This window comes from Mizuhopecten yessoensis, unplaced genomic scaffold (genome assembly GCF_002113885.1).
Source record: "Mizuhopecten yessoensis strain PY_sf001 unplaced genomic scaffold, ASM211388v2 scaffold11009, whole genome shotgun sequence".
Lineage (NCBI taxonomy): Eukaryota > Metazoa > Mollusca > Bivalvia > Pectinida > Pectinidae > Mizuhopecten > Mizuhopecten yessoensis.
The window spans coordinates 1,424,611-1,443,521 of NW_018408833.1; the positions used below are offsets into that span (position 1 = coordinate 1,424,611).

General features: G+C 34.9%; 2 protein-coding genes across 3 annotated transcripts in view; both read left to right on the plus strand.

Moving 5' to 3' along the window:
* Window positions 1-18,911, plus strand: part of LOC110464568 (von Willebrand factor D and EGF domain-containing protein-like) — a 104,294-nt gene that overhangs the window by 67,308 nt on the left and 18,075 nt on the right. Inside the window, exons 6-8 of the mRNA XM_021519841.1 lie at window positions 15,187-15,273; window positions 17,667-17,773; window positions 18,378-18,678. Of these exons, the coding sequence (XP_021375516.1) occupies window positions 15,187-15,273; window positions 17,667-17,773; window positions 18,378-18,678 (495 nt within the window). The remainder of the gene's footprint in view (window positions 1-15,186; window positions 15,274-17,666; window positions 17,774-18,377; window positions 18,679-18,911) is intronic.
* LOC110464555 (von Willebrand factor D and EGF domain-containing protein-like) lies at window positions 191-13,478 on the plus strand. 2 transcript variants are annotated; one of them, XM_021519826.1, is made up of 6 exons: window positions 191-300; window positions 652-864; window positions 9,941-10,099; window positions 10,410-10,472; window positions 12,145-12,194; window positions 13,039-13,478. In XM_021519826.1, exons 2-6 carry the CDS (start codon window positions 855-857, stop codon window positions 13,051-13,053), a joined length of 297 nt encoding a protein of 98 aa, XP_021375501.1. In that variant the 5' UTR covers window positions 191-300; window positions 652-854; the 3' UTR covers window positions 13,054-13,478. The 2 variants fall into 2 exon arrangements, with proteins under 2 accessions (XP_021375501.1, XP_021375502.1); XM_021519827.1 differs by lacking the exon at window positions 12,145-12,194.

The window sequence follows — 18,911 nt, forward strand, 5'->3', positions numbered from 1 at the left end:
ATCCAGCTGTATCACTTTGTTAAGGAGGGCGATTTCGATTTATATTCCAAATTGTCCTAGTTATTATAACGTGTTTAATTACAAAATTATCCAGTTAAAAATAGCATGAACCATGTATGCCCTGACACACTGTACCAGGAAGTTTTGAAAATAATGGTTAACCCATACTATTACGTCAGAGATCAGATAGTATACACCTCAAGCAATACACAGTCTGTAGGAGAACAACTAAAATCAGGACCAGAGAGATGTACTATCGCTGTTGGTTAGCGCTATGGCTACTGACTGCTATGGTAGATGGTGAGTATCAGTAAAAATGGTTAAATGACTACCATTGTTTTGATAGAAGAATCTAGACGACGTATTCGGTTTTTTAATTATTTTCTGTTTTTATTCAGAATCAAAAACCGTACGAATTTATTTAAGCTTGTTGTTTTTTATATAAAGTATAAAACATTATAAAAGCTGAATTCACCTATATATCGGTAACATTTCTACTTTTCTAATATGACCTAGACAATTCTAATAACCTCAGAGACCTTAATATAATAATTCAAATCAAATATAAATAAGCAGATACAAAGATTTTATTAAGAAACTTTTCATTAAAGTTGAAGGTTAATGTGTTTTATCCATTGTGAATGATTTCAGGCCAAGACGATGACCCTTGCCTGGTGCATAACCACGAGTTACTTGACGATCCCTGGCGATCCACCGCGATCTCCGCTGGGACTGTTTATGAAAATGATCTACTAATAAGTGAGGGCTGGTATAGATCGGTGTAGGGTGCTGGCGGGACCATACCTCAAACAGCTCCAGACTCCGGAAAATGTGGAACACGAAATCCGGTTTGGATGGATGACAGTAAGTCGTTTATATTTTAATCAGCATTTTCAATGTATTAGAAACTTAAGTCATTTCAAATAAGAGTCTCCTTTTACGATTTAACTTGCAATCAACACCTTCGATCTATAGTGTATCCTACATTTATATTGTGATAAAATGAAGGAAGTGATAAATGGGTCGATAGGGAACACAACAAGGAAAAACGCTAATAAATGGCTACTTTGATGCTAATATATTAATTGCCTTTGTGGTTGTTAATGCTGTTGCCCTTTAGGATATATAGGGTACAATTTAATATGCATGCAATGCAATCACCTTTAGTCATCCTCTTATTCAAACATACAGTTTTATATACCGATTGCCTTTTAAACCTTTCGGCTGGTAATGAATTATGAATCCTTAACTTTATCTTAAACACGAATTAAGCCATTTGGGACATCTCTTTAGAGAATAGAGAGGAAGATTCTAAAACAGGACAAGAAAAGATAAATTTGAAATATCCCGTCGTGAAAATACCCTGTTTCTAGGACAGGTGTTAGTACAATGTAGTTAACAAGGGTGAGTTGGAAATTCAACAATCGCGATCTTTACATGTCAAATATAACTATTCCAAACACGTATATCGTTTAAATGAGGGTATGATGCCTAGTGGTGTAGGCTACCAATACTTGTAAAATCCTTCATTTTGGCGTTTCTACGTACGCTATTACAGCCTTTTGTCCTTTCAGAAGACGAGTACAAAATCTTCATTCGCCACTGTTTATATAGGGAATATATATAGGTGATCTAAAAATAGCAACGCTCTTATTGTAAGTAACACAAGTCAACAGTGCTCTTATTGGTTAAGCTGTTCTTTTAGTAATCTGTCAAAAACTCCCTATATGTGTTTGTGTTTAAAAAGGATAATGATTAATTTCCATGTAGATATATGGAGATAATTTGGAACAATTAAAATTACCAAAAAATATATGTCCTTTGGAATTTTCAATATGAAAACCTCTGTGAAAATGTGTTTCTTTAATTCCTTTTCAAGAAACATGACGTTATACGTTATTCCTCATTTGTGCTGATTAATATATATGCTAATTGCATTGACTGTATACAATTGTATGTAGTGGCTTATGTTAGCTAGATAGGGCTAGATAGGGCGCTATATCAAATGTTGTATATTTATTTATTTTATTTATACATACATTTTATTTTATTTATACATACATTTTGTATTGTGATCTAACTGATAAAAACTTCCTAAACTTGAATAAATGTTACAATACCCGTGTAGCTTCTCCTACATATATAACACTAACGGAGAAAAATGACTCAGTAGCGTTTTATATATAGACATTAACAATCATTTACATATTCAATACAACACAGGTAATAGTAGCCCTCACCTACGGAAGAGCTTTAGAGCCATTTAGAAAAATAACTAAAATTCGTTTTTTTCGTGCTAATAGCACGAAATTTCGAGGTATAAACAGTTCATGGCCTTAATGCTCTTCCGTACTCACTTGCATCATATTGAAAAATTTTGCTTTCCATGTTTAAGAAAGCAGCAATGTCAAAGACGTCATATCTGTTTGTTTGTAAAGTGACACTAAGTGCGCAATACTAGTATCACAAGAAAAGTTCATGATTTTAATTTTTAGATTTAATATAGTATACGTTTGTTAAAAAAGAAGTGGGCTTACTGATGCAGGATATACATTAATTATTCGCAAATTGTATCTATTCTAAAACCAGTCAAAGGTACAATTACCTGTGTGTGTGTGTGTGGGTGTGGGTGTGGGTGTGGGTGGGTGGGTGTGAGGGGGGTGCGTGTGTGTGTGTGTGTGTGTTTGTGTGTGTGTGTGAGTGTGTGGGTGGGTGGGTGTGTGGGTGTGTGTGGGTGTGTGTGTTAGGTTCATCTTAGGTAACAATATATAAAACACCTACGATGAAGTAATGTTCTTGATAAAACACATTGAGTTGTTTTCCACCTATTTATGTATTACTAGAAACATTTTCTCAACCTCAATACTACGTCAAGAAACCTTTTAACTATTGAGGAAAATGTATCCTGTATTCAACACTGTGACATAAATTGTTCTGAGTTTAAAGTCTGACGATCAGGAGAAGATTGTTACAGAGCGGAACATCAAACAAGAAGAAAAACACAATGTGTCATTTTTGTGTCTATTTGTTCTGAGTTGTGTAACTCTAACACGTATGACGCAACTGAGCATTCGTGTCATACACGTCAATCACATGAATGTATCAATCCATATGATCAGTCACCGAAACGTGATAAGATTATATAATAAGATAAAGGCTCTTCTTTGTTCTAACGAAGGTAGTACTTGTTACATACCTCAATTCTCGGCCAAAATATTCTAGTAGCAAAGAAATAATCTGTTTATTATTATCTTTCATTCTGTTGATTGACAAAGCTATGTCGCTGTCAATTATCACTTCAACGATCAGAATGTGAACAGTACATGCAGGTTAAAGTGTCACGTTTAAATGGAGCATGCATGAAATGTTAAAAGGATATTGAACAATTGATAAAAAGCTACTTACGCCTAGTTTAACTTGAAGAATAAAACAAAAATTATATTCAAAGCGCCATGTTAGTTGCCTACTGTGCTCATTTTCTCTACGTCCTTTTGATGTTCATTCAGACGTGTACCAAATTTCCTTCCAGTTTGTCCTATATAAACATTCGCCATCCAGTACAATAAATCGGCATTAACAGATCACGCTAACACCCAGAATCCCATCATCGATTGGGACAATGCCAAGATAGTTAAATGGGACCATAACAGAAAAACGTGACAAATCAATGAAGCAATCAAAATCAGTAAAACTCAAAACATAAACAGAGACGAGGGGGACACTGTCTGAGCCATTTGTATGACCCGATACTGGCATAACAGGGGAGGGGTTAGATATACACCCTACCTGTAACCTTTCTAATGCATTGTGTATACGCTCTCTATCGATAGGCGAAAAGTCCCGGGTCAGGTGACATAAAAATATACAATTTCGTCACATCGTTGTACAGTTATAAAATACAAATAGCTCACCCAATCATACCTTTACAAATGGACCCGTCGGTGGTAAAACGTTGCAGCAAGTTTAATACGTACATTGTTTGTAAAGAAAGTAAAACTTTGATACCAATGTCCGATGACATTTTATAATGTTAATGCATGACAGTATGTACTGATTAACAATGACGTTACAACAGGAATTAGCTTATAAGCTTATCAAAGACAGTATGTATTGACTGACAATTGTATGCTATATCGTTAACACAAGGCAGTGTGTACTGAATGGCAATGACGTGTTATATCGGTAACACAGGATAGTGCGCTCTAAATGACATGGTGTTTGATATCGTTATCACAAGATAATTCGTACTGAATGACAATGGTGTTTTATATCGTTAGCACAAGCCAGTGTGTACTGAGTGACAATGATGTTTTATATCGTTAAAACAAGACAGTGTGTACTGAGTGGCAATGATGTTTTATATCGTAAATACATGACAGTGTGAAATGAATGACAATGGTGTTTTATATCGTTAGCACAAGCCAGTGTGTACTGAGTGGCAATGATGTTTTATATCGTTAGCACAAGCCAGTGTGTACTGAGAGGCAATGATGTTTTATATCGTTAAAACAAGACAGTGTGTATTGAGTGGCAATGATGTTTTATATCGTAAATACATGACAGTGTGAAATGAATGACAATGGTGTTTTATATCGTTAGCACAAGCCAGTGTGTACTGAGTGGCAATGATGTTTTATATCGTTAAAACAAGACAGTGTGAACTGAATGACAATAGTGTTTTACTTCGTTAACACACTTTAGTGTGTACTGAATGAAAATTGTGTGTTACATCGTTAACACAAGACTGTGTGTAGCGAATGACAATGACGTGCTATATCGATAACAGAAGATAGTGTGTACTGAATAAAAATGACGTATTATATCGTTAACACAAGACAGTGTGTACTGAATGACAATAGTGTTTTATATCATTAACACAAGAAAATTGGTACTGAATTACAACGGTGTTTTTTATCGTTAACACAAGACAGTGTACTGAACGACTATTGTGTTTTATATCGTTAACACAAGACAGTGTACTAACGATTTTTGTGTTTTATATCGTCCCCACAAGACAGTGTACTAACGACTATTGTGTTTTATATCGTTAACACAAGACAGTGTGTACTAATTGACTATTGTGTGTTAACACAAAACAGTGTACTGAACGACTATTGTGTGTTATATCGTTCACGCAAGGCAGTGTGTGCTGAATGACTATTGTGTGTTATATCGTTAACACAAGACAGTGTGTACTGATTGACAATACTGCGTTATATCGTTAACACAAGGCAGTGTTTACGGAATGACAATGGTGTGTTTTATCGTTAATGCAAGACAATTTGTACTGAATGACAATACTTTGTTATATCCTTAACACAAACCTGTGTGTACTGAATGACAATGACCCATACCCATTCGCTGTCGTTATATATATGCTTGCATTATCAGTTGTTTCCTTTATGTGAGGTATATTAAAGGATCATTTATATCTGTTATGAACAATGAGTGGGTCGTTCAGAATGCATTTTTTTGTAAATTGATTTGGAAAACAATACCAACAAACTCTACACCATTGATACAGAAGGATAATTTCGCACAGTGTTATTGGACAAAGTAAAATATGTACAGTGTAAATACAACATATAACACAGCCGGAATCAACGAGTTAAAAATTTAACGCAGCGTTGGTTGTCTCATAAACATTCCTAATAAAGCTTATAAATGTACATATGGACACAATATACCACAGTGACTAAAGTCACTTACATAACATAACGGTATAATTTCAACAGAATGAAATTTAACACGATGTCAAAAAGGGCAAACAATAACACGGTGTCAATACGCATGATCAAAGCACACAAAAACTCAAACTTCAAACTACAGTTTTAATCTTGTTCAGTGTCACCGGCCTATCATTTCCGGCCGTGTTAGACAAACAGTTGGTTGCTATCTGTATTTCAAATCATTTTTCTTCCCTCAAATATCACTAGAAAGTCTTGAAATAAATAAGTGTAATCGTCACGACGCCATCGCCATTTTTTAACAGACGATGAAAGTAGGTCCCGCCCGTATATGTATGGAATTCCGTTAAAGCTGGAGGCCATTATCAGATCTTATTTCAGTTAATAACATGCTATCTATTTTTGAACAAGGAAGTTGTAAGCTATTTCATATACACCTCATTGTCTGGTTATTTTCACCGTCGTCATGTTAATTATAAAGACGATTTGTTTTGCTATTAGACCTATCGAAGTTAATATTCTTATTCTCACTCTAATAACGTACATAACGAAACGCCAAAAGTAAATACAATCCCCTACAATCATTTCATGTCATTCGATATTAAGTATTATATGTGATAGAAAACTATTCCTCACATAGCCGACAATGTAAGATGTTTTTTTCCATAATGGAAAGCCATGAAAGATAAAACTTGCTCTTACCATGGGCAGATGTATCCCCGTGTTTTAGATATCATTTTCCCCCAAATAAGACTGATAACATATTCCCATCTTGGGAGTAAGGCACATAAATCTTAACTCAAACAATCAGATTCCTAAATGTCTAGCCCGAGGCTTTGCCGAGAACAAGACATTTTTTTAGAATCTTGAGTTGAGATTGTCTGGCTTAATCCTCAAGTGGAGAAAACGGTTTTTTTATTTCATAATTTCCAGCAAGTCGGAGTTATCTTCCGTGATTTGCTAGAAAGACGAGTTTGCCGGAAGTGTACATAACGAAACGCCAAAAGTAAATACAATCCCCTACAATCATTTCATGTCATTCGATATTAAGTATTATATGTGATAGAAAACTATTCCTCACATAGCCGACAATGTAAGATGTTTTTTTCCATAATGGAAAGCCATGAAAGATCAAACTAGCTCTTACCATGGGCAGATGTATCCCCGTGTTTTAGATATCATTTTCCCCCAAATAAGACTGATAATATATTCCCATCTTGGGAGTAAGGCACATAAATCTAAACTCAAACAATCAGATTCCTAAATGTCTAGCCTGAGGCTTTGCCGAGAACAAGACATGTTTTTTAGAATCTTGAGTTGAGATTGTCTGGCTTAATCCTCAAGTGGAGAAAACGTTGTTTTTTTTATTTCATAATTTCCAGCAAGTCCGAGTTATCTTCCGTGATCTGCTAGAAAGACGAGTTTGCCGGAAGTATGGATATATTTATCTGTTGGGGAGAAAGAGATATCCACACTTCAGGTCAGTGATTGATATCTCTGGCTTAACCCGAAGTAAAAATGGGCGATTCCCCCTGCATAACAATTACAAGACGTGCCGTCAACAATACATTAACGTCACAACAACAATAGCAGATCACGGAAGTTGACTCCGATCTGTTTGAATCTAAACGCGGCAGTCAACCTTTGCTTATCATGATATCCACACTTGCAATTCAAATGGGAAAAGATCATCATTACTCATTTTAAGAGCTTACAGAAAAATGGTTACTCTCGGGGAAAGATTCCTAAAAGCCTAACCCAAGGTTAAGCTTCGGGCTAGATATTTAAGAATTTTACCCCTCGTGTTTAGAATTTTTCGCCTTTCTCCCAAGGTTGGGAAAGATTCTCAACCTTGGTTTGAGACAGGGGGATTCCCAAGTCAAAAGAAATTTATGACGTCAACAATTCTGTTCTGTAAACAAAGTGTTAATAGCACGCCAATAATGCTTTAAGCCTATACCGTCAATATATAAGAAGGTGCGAGACCAAACTTCAGTGTGCGATGCTATGTCATTTCACGATATAGAAGTATAAGAATTATTGTATATTTAGGTGATATACTTACAATCGAAATTTAAATAGGAGCATTGAGGCTGCATTGCCAATTCTAGTTTATGAGACATAATATCTTCCTAGGAAGCATAGAATAGTAGAGCATGTATTGTGAGTGTAGGTGAAACTAAGTTATGGACAAACCTTGTTAACGCAAATCAATAAAGGCTTATTACTCCGTATACATTGGACAGAAGTTAACGAAACTCCTCCTTCATGACATAAAACAGTATAGTGAGTCTGATGAAACAGAATAGCCAGACAGCAAGCCAGACAACGGCATACCACTGTTAGTCTTGTCATAGAGGGAGGGATGTAAACACGTGTTTACTACGGGACAGATCGAGTTATATCGCTTATCACTTTACATCTGAAACATTGCTGTTAGTTTGGAGACCGGGACATTTCCATTATAAACGAAAAAAACTTACAATTGCTGTAAAGTTATGAAAGTCAAGTCTAGAGAATAATGAAAACTACAGTAATTTATTCAGTGACTTCTTTTAAATAGCTTGCGCGTTTACAATCTCCTCTAGTATTCAACATATGGGGATAACAAGCAACATATAGGTTTGTGTAATTCCGTTTTGAAATGGAAATATTGGAGTATATCAAAACAAATTTGATAATTTATAATTAAGAAATTCAACAAATCCATTGTGGATATTCAATACCATCTACATCGCTGTGATTATTCTAAAACAGCTGATATTATTCAGTTAACATTACAGTGTCCTACTTTTCAACCGGGATGATAAATTCCCAACAAGGAAGTTCCCGATATAAAGAATGTAATATACTTTTGAAAATGCATTTATTTAAACAAGGAACACCTGACGCCTATAATGTTAACATTGTTGCATAAATACTCTTTAAATGGACCATCCTGTCATTCCGCCCGTGACCTTCAACATCAACTGATCAAGGCGACTCAGCCTTAAATCCTCCGAAATGAATACTGTCATAACAAGCGCTATAAAAGTTAAGTGGTTTGTTGAGGCGGATTGAAATTGTTATGTTCAATTAGATATCTGTAGAAATATCTAAATCTATTTTCTGCTATAGTCGTAATGTGATTTTATCTTATTTTTTTGTCCTGAATTAACCTATTTACCCTTACAGGCACTTTTAAACTCTTCAATTCAAAGTAGGAATAGACTTATAGTTAGTTATCCAATTTTGGGTGAATGTTTTAACTGAGCCATTTAACAAGTTTTCAGAAGAAACTGAATCGTGAATTTTTTCCTGTGTTTCTTATTTTTCCTTTTTAATGTTAACTTGCTCACACTTTGACAAAAAAACAAACAATTATGAGTGCATAGATAAACGCATTAAGTAAAAAATAAAGCCTTTCTTGCATGTTTTGTTCTGGTTTATTGTTCCTTGTTAAAGAGCGAGGTATTTATAAATGTCAATATATTGTTTGCCTCTTCTATGCATACAAACAATAAAAAAGTTACAATCCAGAATTAATTGCTCCGAAGGCTTCCGGTACATAAAACAATCTGGTTTCTAGAGTCTCCAGAGTTGTAAATGTTCTAACTTTATTAATCAGACCTCTGATCAGATATCCTCCTGTGGTACTTGGCTATACCGGTTATGTATAAGGGGAGGTAATCCATACCTTTTATGCATATAGTACTTTCAAGGATATTTTTGTCTTCTTACATCTAAAAGCTAAACATATGGTTTTTTTTTATCTTTTTTATCTGTGTGCAATGAAACTAAGCATTACAATTAAACACATAGTTTAGAATAACTTGCGAAAATTGTCAGCATGCACTAAGATTTTAACAGTGTTTGCTCTGAAACACATTTGTACTCTTTGTCATTTCCTTCGACCATTTCCCCCTGAAATTTCATCATGAACTATTTCAACTATTGAATTGGAGTTCAAATGTGTCTTCAGGGGTGAATGAGTTAATGACCTAACATTCCAACAACAAAATGAGGTATATTTATCTATTGTTGTATCGGCGTGTGACATGCTCTTACACAAAACATTAGTACATATTTGTATAAAAAGAGTTAAAGGGTAAAATAGGAAATGAAGAGAGTTAGAGTAGATATACGGACAATGTCAAAACTCTACGTCCAGAAAAAGACAACGTCAGGAACCAAAACTCTTTTTATTTTTTTATTTAACTTCATCGTAAGACGGTTAATATGTTTAAATAAAAGTCGTTTTGATTCATTTGTAGCTTTGCCAACTAACGGAGAGACTAAATCAGTGACGATGTGTGCTGTTGGCGTATTCTCACCTTGTTTCCCTACATGGTCAACAGTCCGAGTAAAAAACTGCGGTTCCTTTTACGTCTACGATCTGAAGAGAACCCCAGGAGACAATGGATATTGCTTTGGTAAGTAAATTCAACCTATTCACCCTAAATTCACATGTTAACCTTACCAAATCAAAGATTGGACAAGTCCAATTCATATGTCAAGGGGTGAATGTGTTAAGACTGAGATGATGGCTGACTTGCAGCAACTTAGCAATCTTTCAAAAAACTGGAATACCGTGGCTATTTTGTCGGAATCAATCAAGTTATAAAATAATAATAATAAATGTTATATTACTTAAATACATTTTTTTATCGTTTATTGAATTTTTATGTTAAAAGCAAATCCTACAACACATCTGTTTGATTCAATTTATCTTTTAATTTTAAGGAACTGAAACAAAGTGTCCAGATGGTAAATCATCGGAAACAGGATTCACGCCAGGCTGTATCAGTAGGTACACTTTTACATAAAGAATGTTTTTGAAATTATTAATTAACATTATATCAAATAAATATTATAATTTCGAATTAAACAACGGTTGTTTGCGTCGATTCGCCACAGCACCTGTAAATAAACACATTGACCTATACTTTGATGGACGAATATGTACATTGTATAATAATTTATTTGTCAAAATATTAACATCTGTGATAATTTCCATACATTATATATAGGATCTTACATGAGTTTCCAGATTTATAAAACGAGTCAAAGAATTCTTCGATTAAGCCTTTGGCGAGCTAAATTGAAAAGTTCGTGACGAGTTTCATCATTTTCATATGTAATGAAAACGAGTATACGATCCTTTTTATCACATAATCAAGATGTGTGGCATTCATTTGTGTAAAACGACAATTTGTATGCAACTTTGAAATGTAAAAAGCCGGCATTTTGACTCCAATGCGTAAGTATGTGACGTCATGAACTTGTCCTAGACGTCACAATTGAAACAAATGATATTTACTACCAATCACACGGCTTATAGGTCATATTACATGGGTAAATACGCAAAAAATATTTGGCATTGGTAAATGCACTGGATAACACAGTGAATTATGTGATAAATACATTTTATTTGATATCAGTCGGGTTTTTTTAATAAGAGGGCCACGTTTTTTCTAAATTAAGCCGCTGCTACTTTTATCAGGATGCATAATTAATTTCATATTAAAAAATCGGGTAATGAGAAAGAAAAAAAAACAGGATTATATATTGCGTTAAAAAATTAATTACAATCGAATGGTTCCTTTTGCATTGAATTACATATTTTACTATAATCTAGTTTTACTTTTCATTAATTGTGTATCTAATGTATAATGTATGGAACGTCATCAATTATTTACTCTTCATTCTTCACGAAATCATTTACATACGTTTCGTTCTAAATGCTACATGCGTCGCACTAAATTCTTCATCCTTAATCGCGTATTTCATTGTACATTTGTTACTACTGTGCATTCTCCATTCTTAAATGTTTATTTTCATTGCTTTTTGCATCCATGATTTTTTTAATTCTTTCCTCTTGCTTTCTTTAAAAAATAACCATTTTTTTTGTAGTTAAGATTTGAGGTGATCACTCCAATTGAGCACCTGTAACTTGAATATGTGCTCAACCAATATCTGAAATTTGCAAAACTTTCTGTGTAATACATGCTGTGAATTAAAATGCGGTATCTGTTTTACATGTTCAAGATTAATCCACACCCTGACTTATATGTCTTGTACTCAACAGGCGACCAAAAATATCATATATGTAATAATAGTTGCAATGTTAAAACATAAAACGTTCGTATTATTATAAAAAGGTGTAACGTCGAAACAACCTAATATTTCCGTAACATTATATGCAACATAGGGTGCATTTGTTTGTTCTGAAAGCTGATATAATACTGCGGATAGTTAATTGTTCCGAGAACAGGGTCAATATTTCAAGTGGTAGCTGCTTTGCTTTAACAAGTTTTTGAACACGTGTTGAGAGTATTCATGTAGCGGAGGGTGTAGTGATCGTTCTACGTGAAACACGTCAATTTATCAAGTTTAAATAATGCTATGTTTCACTATAACACTGGTATAGCACTGCAATGTTTATGAAACACTAACTTTTTTAAACGTTAACTTCAAGGATTAATGGGGCTGACTGGGGTATTGCTATGGAGTGGGCAAAAGTATAAGGTAAGGAAATGAGATTTTTATCGTTTCTTCTGTGTTTGTATTTCTTTATACATTTTTTGTTCTTTTCGGAAAAGGGTTCGGGAATATATTTCTTTTGTTCAATATTGACGCTTCTTAACGACATTGGTGTTTAAATATAAGATAGAGGATAGGATAAATATCTAGTGCGGGACAGTGTTTTTGCTGGAGAGTGAGCGATGTATATTGTATCGTATGGGGGTTGTTGTCGGTAGAAAGTGAAGGATATGTTTTGTTTGATATTGTGAAGGATGCATTTTGTTTTAAGTGTGAAGTTATTTTTGCAAGAGGGCGAGGGTTATATTTGGATTAATATTGTAGGTTTTATCGATAGTGCAGGATATGTTTTTTGGTAAGGGAAGGTAATTTAGCTTGAGGGTGAGGGATACATTTTGTTTAATATTGGAGGTTATTTTCGCTAGAGAGTTAATGGAATATGTTGTTCAATATTGGAGGTTATTTTCGTTATTTGGATATATTTTGTTAAATATATAAGACTCTGTTTTCTAGGAGAGGATGGGAGATACAATTCGATCTTAATTTGTGAGTTTTTCTTTGGGAAAGGATGATATTTTTTGTTTGTTTTTAGATTGCGGTCGTTAGAATATACAGTATTATATGTTTTAATTTGATGCTTAATAGCTTTGTCTTTAATATATTTATAATTTCCAATTCGACTTGCTTTAAGAAAAGATCGTCTATGCATGATTTTGTATATTATTGTATATTACATATTGTCAGAATTTTGATGAGGTGAGACCTAGTGAAATAAATTAACAATGTTGTCACACATGTTTAATTATTAGGTGATACTTGTACATTGCAGAAAACCATTCGATAAACGTGGCAGCTGGATATACGTGGCAGCTGGATGTTTTCTGATGACACAAAGAACATTCCAATGGCGGCATTTTATGTGTTGTCAATTTGGAATCATATCCTTTATCGAAATGGATTATGATTAATCCGTTCTGCATCATTAAATTGCTTTACATATCACGTCATAGTACTACTTACCAATTCATACTTTCGTACATATTGGCACACATCATCATTTTATTAACAAAGTGTATTTTGATATTTGTTTTATGGCATTGAACATTTATTGACCCGATCTTGGATAGAACTGATCTTTGTCTACTTCTGAGACAACATCTCGAGAGTAACAGCAAGTCTATCTAATATAAAGTCAATATTTGATACCGTGTAAAAGGCCGCAAATATTACACTTTTTCATGTGATAAGATGACTGTTTAATGCGTGAATAATGATAAAAAAGATAAATATTAAAGGATCGTTATTGTATTTTTTAGGTTTTGTAGACATTCCATACACCGTTACGATAACGCCTGGACTGGAAGAGAGAATAGGACCAATTCTAACCTTGCCTAGTGTCAACGCAGTAAACACGGAAATAAAATTTGAACACAATATAACTTTCAATTATGACAACGAAACCGCTGAGCAGTATTTATACGACATCAACTGGTACATCAATGATAACCTCTTGACGAATTGTTCCCATGCACTGGTAGCATACACGAACCTGTCGACCACTCGTTTGCTGGAGGAATGCTGGAGAGGTACATACAAACTGAATTTCCTCGTAAGTAAAGTCCTAAATACTTTTCACTGAGTATATTGTGGCGAGTGTAGCTATTCTTAATGGGAGTAATGTTGGTATATATTTTCATTCATGTGCCGTTTCGACAGAATAATGTTGATAATAGATAGCAGTCACCATACTTTCTACTGGCTTTGAAATAGTACGTTCACCTTTTTATCCGGCAAAGCTTACTTTGATCACGCCTCGTTTTGACATAATCATAACCAAAATAATATGAATGTGTATTTGGTGCGATGGTTTGGGTATTATCAGACCGTTTTATTTTCTGAGTGATTCATTTAACAGTGCTTACCCATAGTATAAATCTGTTCAAAAAATCAAATAGAGCTGCAGCGTCCAGAGAATTAGATTACCTGCTGATTTCACCCTCTGATAGAATGTCTCCTTTCGGAAGTAGTGTTCACATGGTAACCGTGATAAAAGAACTTCCCCCGGAAGTGATGTTTACGTGGAAACAGCGATAAAGTGTCCTGCCTCAGAATTAATATTTACATGGTGACCATGATTAAATGACTTCTCCCGGAAGTAAAGTTTATATGATAATCGTGATAAACGTCTTCTCCCAGATGTAATGTTTACATGGTACATTCTGTAACGCTGCTGAAATGTCATTTCTCGGAAGCAATGTTCATCTACGCCTCCGTATTAATTGTGATAAATAATATGTTATTTAACTAACACAATAGCTTAAATAGTTTGTTTGTATTTACACTTGCTAGCTCACCTTCAATAACTTTTACATTATAGCTACATATTACATGGCATCCACATTGACGTCAGTGGAAGTGTTTAGCGTTTGTGTTACTCTTGTCGGTCTTGTTGGTATGTATTTGGCAAGCTAATTCAGAACTTGCTTGCTGTGGCGTTTCCAGATGGCTTCCACTTGAATACATTTATTCTCTGTCTATGGAAATTAGAGTTGAATCGAGATGAGGGGGTTCATAGACTCTCGCACATCTATAAACAGGTGTTTAACAAATTGCCGCTGAATCGATTTAGCTTCATTGCGAAAATTAATAACAACTAAGTGTGCATACGCTCATAATGTAGCCAAATCAACAGAGATTTAATTGTTGTCGACTCGTACACATTTTGCTCATATGCTTTACCGGTCAGTTATCATGATGTATTAGAAATCAAAAACGTCTCACGGACACGTTTCGTTGGTTGTACAATATGAACCTGTATGCATATGTATACCTTCCCATCTCTACTTTCCTACCCGAAGAAAATATTTAGAAATATGGTTCATTTTATTGGTCTGTTATATGTTTGTATAGTGCATGAGACTGACAGACGCAGTTTTGTATATCTGCGCCATTTTGTCACTGTTGGTGTTTTTTTCAGGTAAGATGTGAAGTTCGTCTGCGTGGTCTTAACGAGAGTTCCATTGGCCCATTTAGGTCAAGTGAGTCCTTTAAAGCTGGCTTTACGGTATGTATATTAAGATTACCATATATGATAAACTTAAGGTATTTCTGATGAACTTGAATATCCTCAGTGTGAATATTTTGCTGAACTTTTACCTTCTGGTGTTTTGTGGTTACAATGAAAACGCAAATTTGTTCTCAAGAACGAAAAGTAATCAAAAATTTGTATCAAAAGATGCCATACACCATGGTTTAATGTATTCAGGAAAGTTCCTACTTAAACATTCAGTATAAAAGTATATTTGAAATAGAAACGAACGTTTAAAGGGACATCACGTGAAGAGCCATATTTTTTTAATGAATGTATGTATTGTATGCACTTCCACTTATGTTCCCTCGCTATCCCCATATTCATAGTCCGTTCCAAATGTCCAGTTTGACCACTTGAATTGTTCGGGAAAGCCTTGCTAAAAATAGCCCCGATAACGTCACCTGACAAGGCAGTAAACACGAGCGGATTGGGCGAGATGAAACGGTTTCCCAAGGCGTCCCAAGAGAGGGGCGTCAGGCAACTGCAACTTCTTACCGCACTATGAAACCAAGTAATATGATTTCTAAGTCCGTATTAAAACTTATTGAACAGTAGTTATTCATCATCAGAAGTTAATTGCACACTTGCCAATTTTCAGAATTTAAATTTATTTAGCTTTAAACATATGTGTTCCCAATAAAATTGAACAAGGGATGGGGCACACGTTTTTACAATTTATCAAAGCCTTCTCCCGTCATACATTTATAATTAAATGTCAACAATGACAATAGGCATAAACATAAAGTATATATATATAAATATATATTGAATTTAGTACCAGAATGTGACATCTGTACGGGACTAAACACCTTTCTTCAACCATGGGACAAACCTTTCTGTAAAAAGGAATTTTCACGAGACTAATATCCCTTTTCAAATGTTTTCATAAAGTGCATATATGGACCCTTTTTTATATTGAGCCAACTTTTCTTTAATCATTTCATTTTTGTCCGAAACAGAAACCGTAGTTATCGGCAGCACGCGTCATTGTTGCAACGTTTTCAATGTTTTCAATACGTATTCCGATTCTATCTGAAGTCGAAAATTAGTTCTTTATAGATAAAAGGTTGTAACATGATCATACATTCTAAGTCAACAACATATCAAAACATGAACTGTTGAAATATTACGATTTAAAAGAAAATGTTACGTGATCCTATTTACTAGAAGTAGGTTCTCCTTCCTCAGTTATTCATCCTGCCCCGTCATTTTGACATTTTTAATCTAGCTGCGATAATGTAGCTTTCTGACGACGAGAGATTTTTTTATATATTGCGTCGTCGCGCCAGAGGAAGCCGGGTATTCATATTAGTTCTAATCTAAATTTGTATGTAAAAACAAACAAAAAATCGTTTAATTCAGCAATATAATTAAATCATACCATTTTACTGAACCCGTAATATTATAAATTATTTAAATCTAAAAGCGCACGTATCTCATTTGACCCTAATCACGAGAACCGACAGAGAAAGAATACGCCGTGGCTATCACAATAGTTGACCCTTGGAGGGCCTCATGACAAAATCAAACTAACCAGTCACTTATCCCTTCCTTTCGCATAAACCACTGTATTATAGAAACATAAAGTAAACTCTCTCCGATACATGCCCATTGACATATTAAACTAAGTTTATCCGTGTTCAAACTCAGACAAAGTTCTAGCGAGGTTAATAGTTTTAGATATTTATTCATAACATAAACAGCGCTAGTATTTCTGTCGATTCCATTTCAGCTAAACCGGCTATCCGGAAGAAAACATGCACCGTACTAACTGCTAGTGCAGTTATTTTCTCCTTTGAATACTTCCCACCTGTAATAATGATTCCGTAACGTAGTCATTGCGCTATCTTTTGACCATTTGGCAACTTTTCGCTTCGTAGCTGACACGGTACAACACTTTTCTTTGGTTTACTTCACACGGCCAGTCATTTTGTTTACAAAGAAATGGTGTAGTGCGCATGCGCTAGTAGAGGGAAATTATTGAACAAAACGTTGGGTCAGACAGATAGAAATGCCGATGATTATCTTAGATTTAATCATTTTTATGAATCTATTTCAGCCAAATCCGATCGTTATTTGCCATAAGGAGTCTCACTTGATATGTTTATGTAGTATTTGGAAAAAAGACAAAAAAAAAGGTTACTTCAGCGTGATGTCCCTTTAATGTCTAAATGCGGTTTAAAGTAGTACACAAACTTATAAAAGATGTATGGACGAACGTTTCCTATTTAACAGAGGATAAAGAACCCATGTCTTTGTTTTGAAAGCAATTGTATTTCTTTTTTCGTAATTTTTCATTTGATTATATCTTAACGACCTTGATATATTAGTTCTTGGACTTCTTAACTGCCTTTGTTTTCTTACAGACGGATCAGAATTCCTATACCGTAGCGGAAGGTTCCTCGATCGACGTCCTAGTAACACTTACTGTCCCATTAGGATGTGCTTATCCTCTCACTTTGACTAGAGATCAGTAAGCATGTTCGACTCTAAAAAACATATGCATACATATTTATGTATTTATTTATTTATGTCATGCCTCTGATTTGTGTGTGTTCGGGGGGAGATGGGGGAGGGGGGTAGTTACAGAACACCAATATGCCTCCAGCACATATAGTTTAGGGATATAGCTTTCTGTTTCCCTGACAATAGGTTTATTTTCCAGCCAAATGCTTGATCTCAAAATCAAATTATTTATCCGTTTCCTCACACCGATATGAAAAGCCAACTTAAAACAAAGAGAAACAGTATTCAAGCTGCAATTTTCATTCGATTTTGTCTACATTGTATGCCCCTGTCTACTGATCGACCTAGGAGGGGCTAAGTTAGTGTAAACTTCACCCGCCTCTGATCTTACCGGCTGAATAATATCTATGTGGCAGTTACAAATTGCCGAGGAATTTTGTCGGCAGGGGTGGTGGGTTTTTTTAACTTACACACGTCCATGAAAACAGAAAAATGTGATAGTTTTTCATGTATAAAAGTAAATAAAATAACTTTGTTTCGTAAAATGATTGACAACATGAAATGACCTTGACCTATCCTATTGAAGACTTGTTATACGATACCTTTTGCAGATGGCATGCTCATGCGGGAAATCATTGTAGAACAGAAATGCGCATCCAGACGCCAGATCAGACAGACACTGTCCAATGCTCCTCAGGAGGTGTTAGCAACGAACCAGTAACTTTTGGTGATAATAACTGCGGTGTTCTCATATCTCCTAACGATTGGGCTACCACAAAGTCCCTGAAGGTATACGGTGCGTCAGACAACTCAGTGAATGTGGGAAGTCGTTCTTCATATATACGTTTAAAGGTTTTCGACAGTGTCTTGTATCACCCGGCTTGGGAAAGTGCTTCAAAACCAGACATATTGGTAAGTTTTGAACGCCACATATGCGTATATACGATATGTTTATATAAGTACATTGTATAAAAAAAAGTATTTAATAAACAAATTGCCAAGCATTTCATTAGATGTCGACCACAAATCCATGAGGTATTGAAGCACATTTGACGGTACCCCCCAATATCGCAAAGTGACATCGACTGACTCGTCAGTATCTCGTATATTCCCCTCGTGCATCTGCCACAACCCTGATTATCTTT

Excerpts from the sequence above, each read along its gene's own strand:
- LOC110464555 (XM_021519826.1), top strand. Across the intron at positions 10,100-10,409 it reads AGACAATGGATATTGCTTTG|GAACTGAAACAAAGTGTCCA; the intron begins GTAAGTAAATTC and ends TTTAATTTTAAG. Across the intron at positions 10,473-12,144 it reads ATTCACGCCAGGCTGTATCA|GATTAATGGGGCTGACTGGG; the intron begins GTAGGTACACTT and ends GTTAACTTCAAG.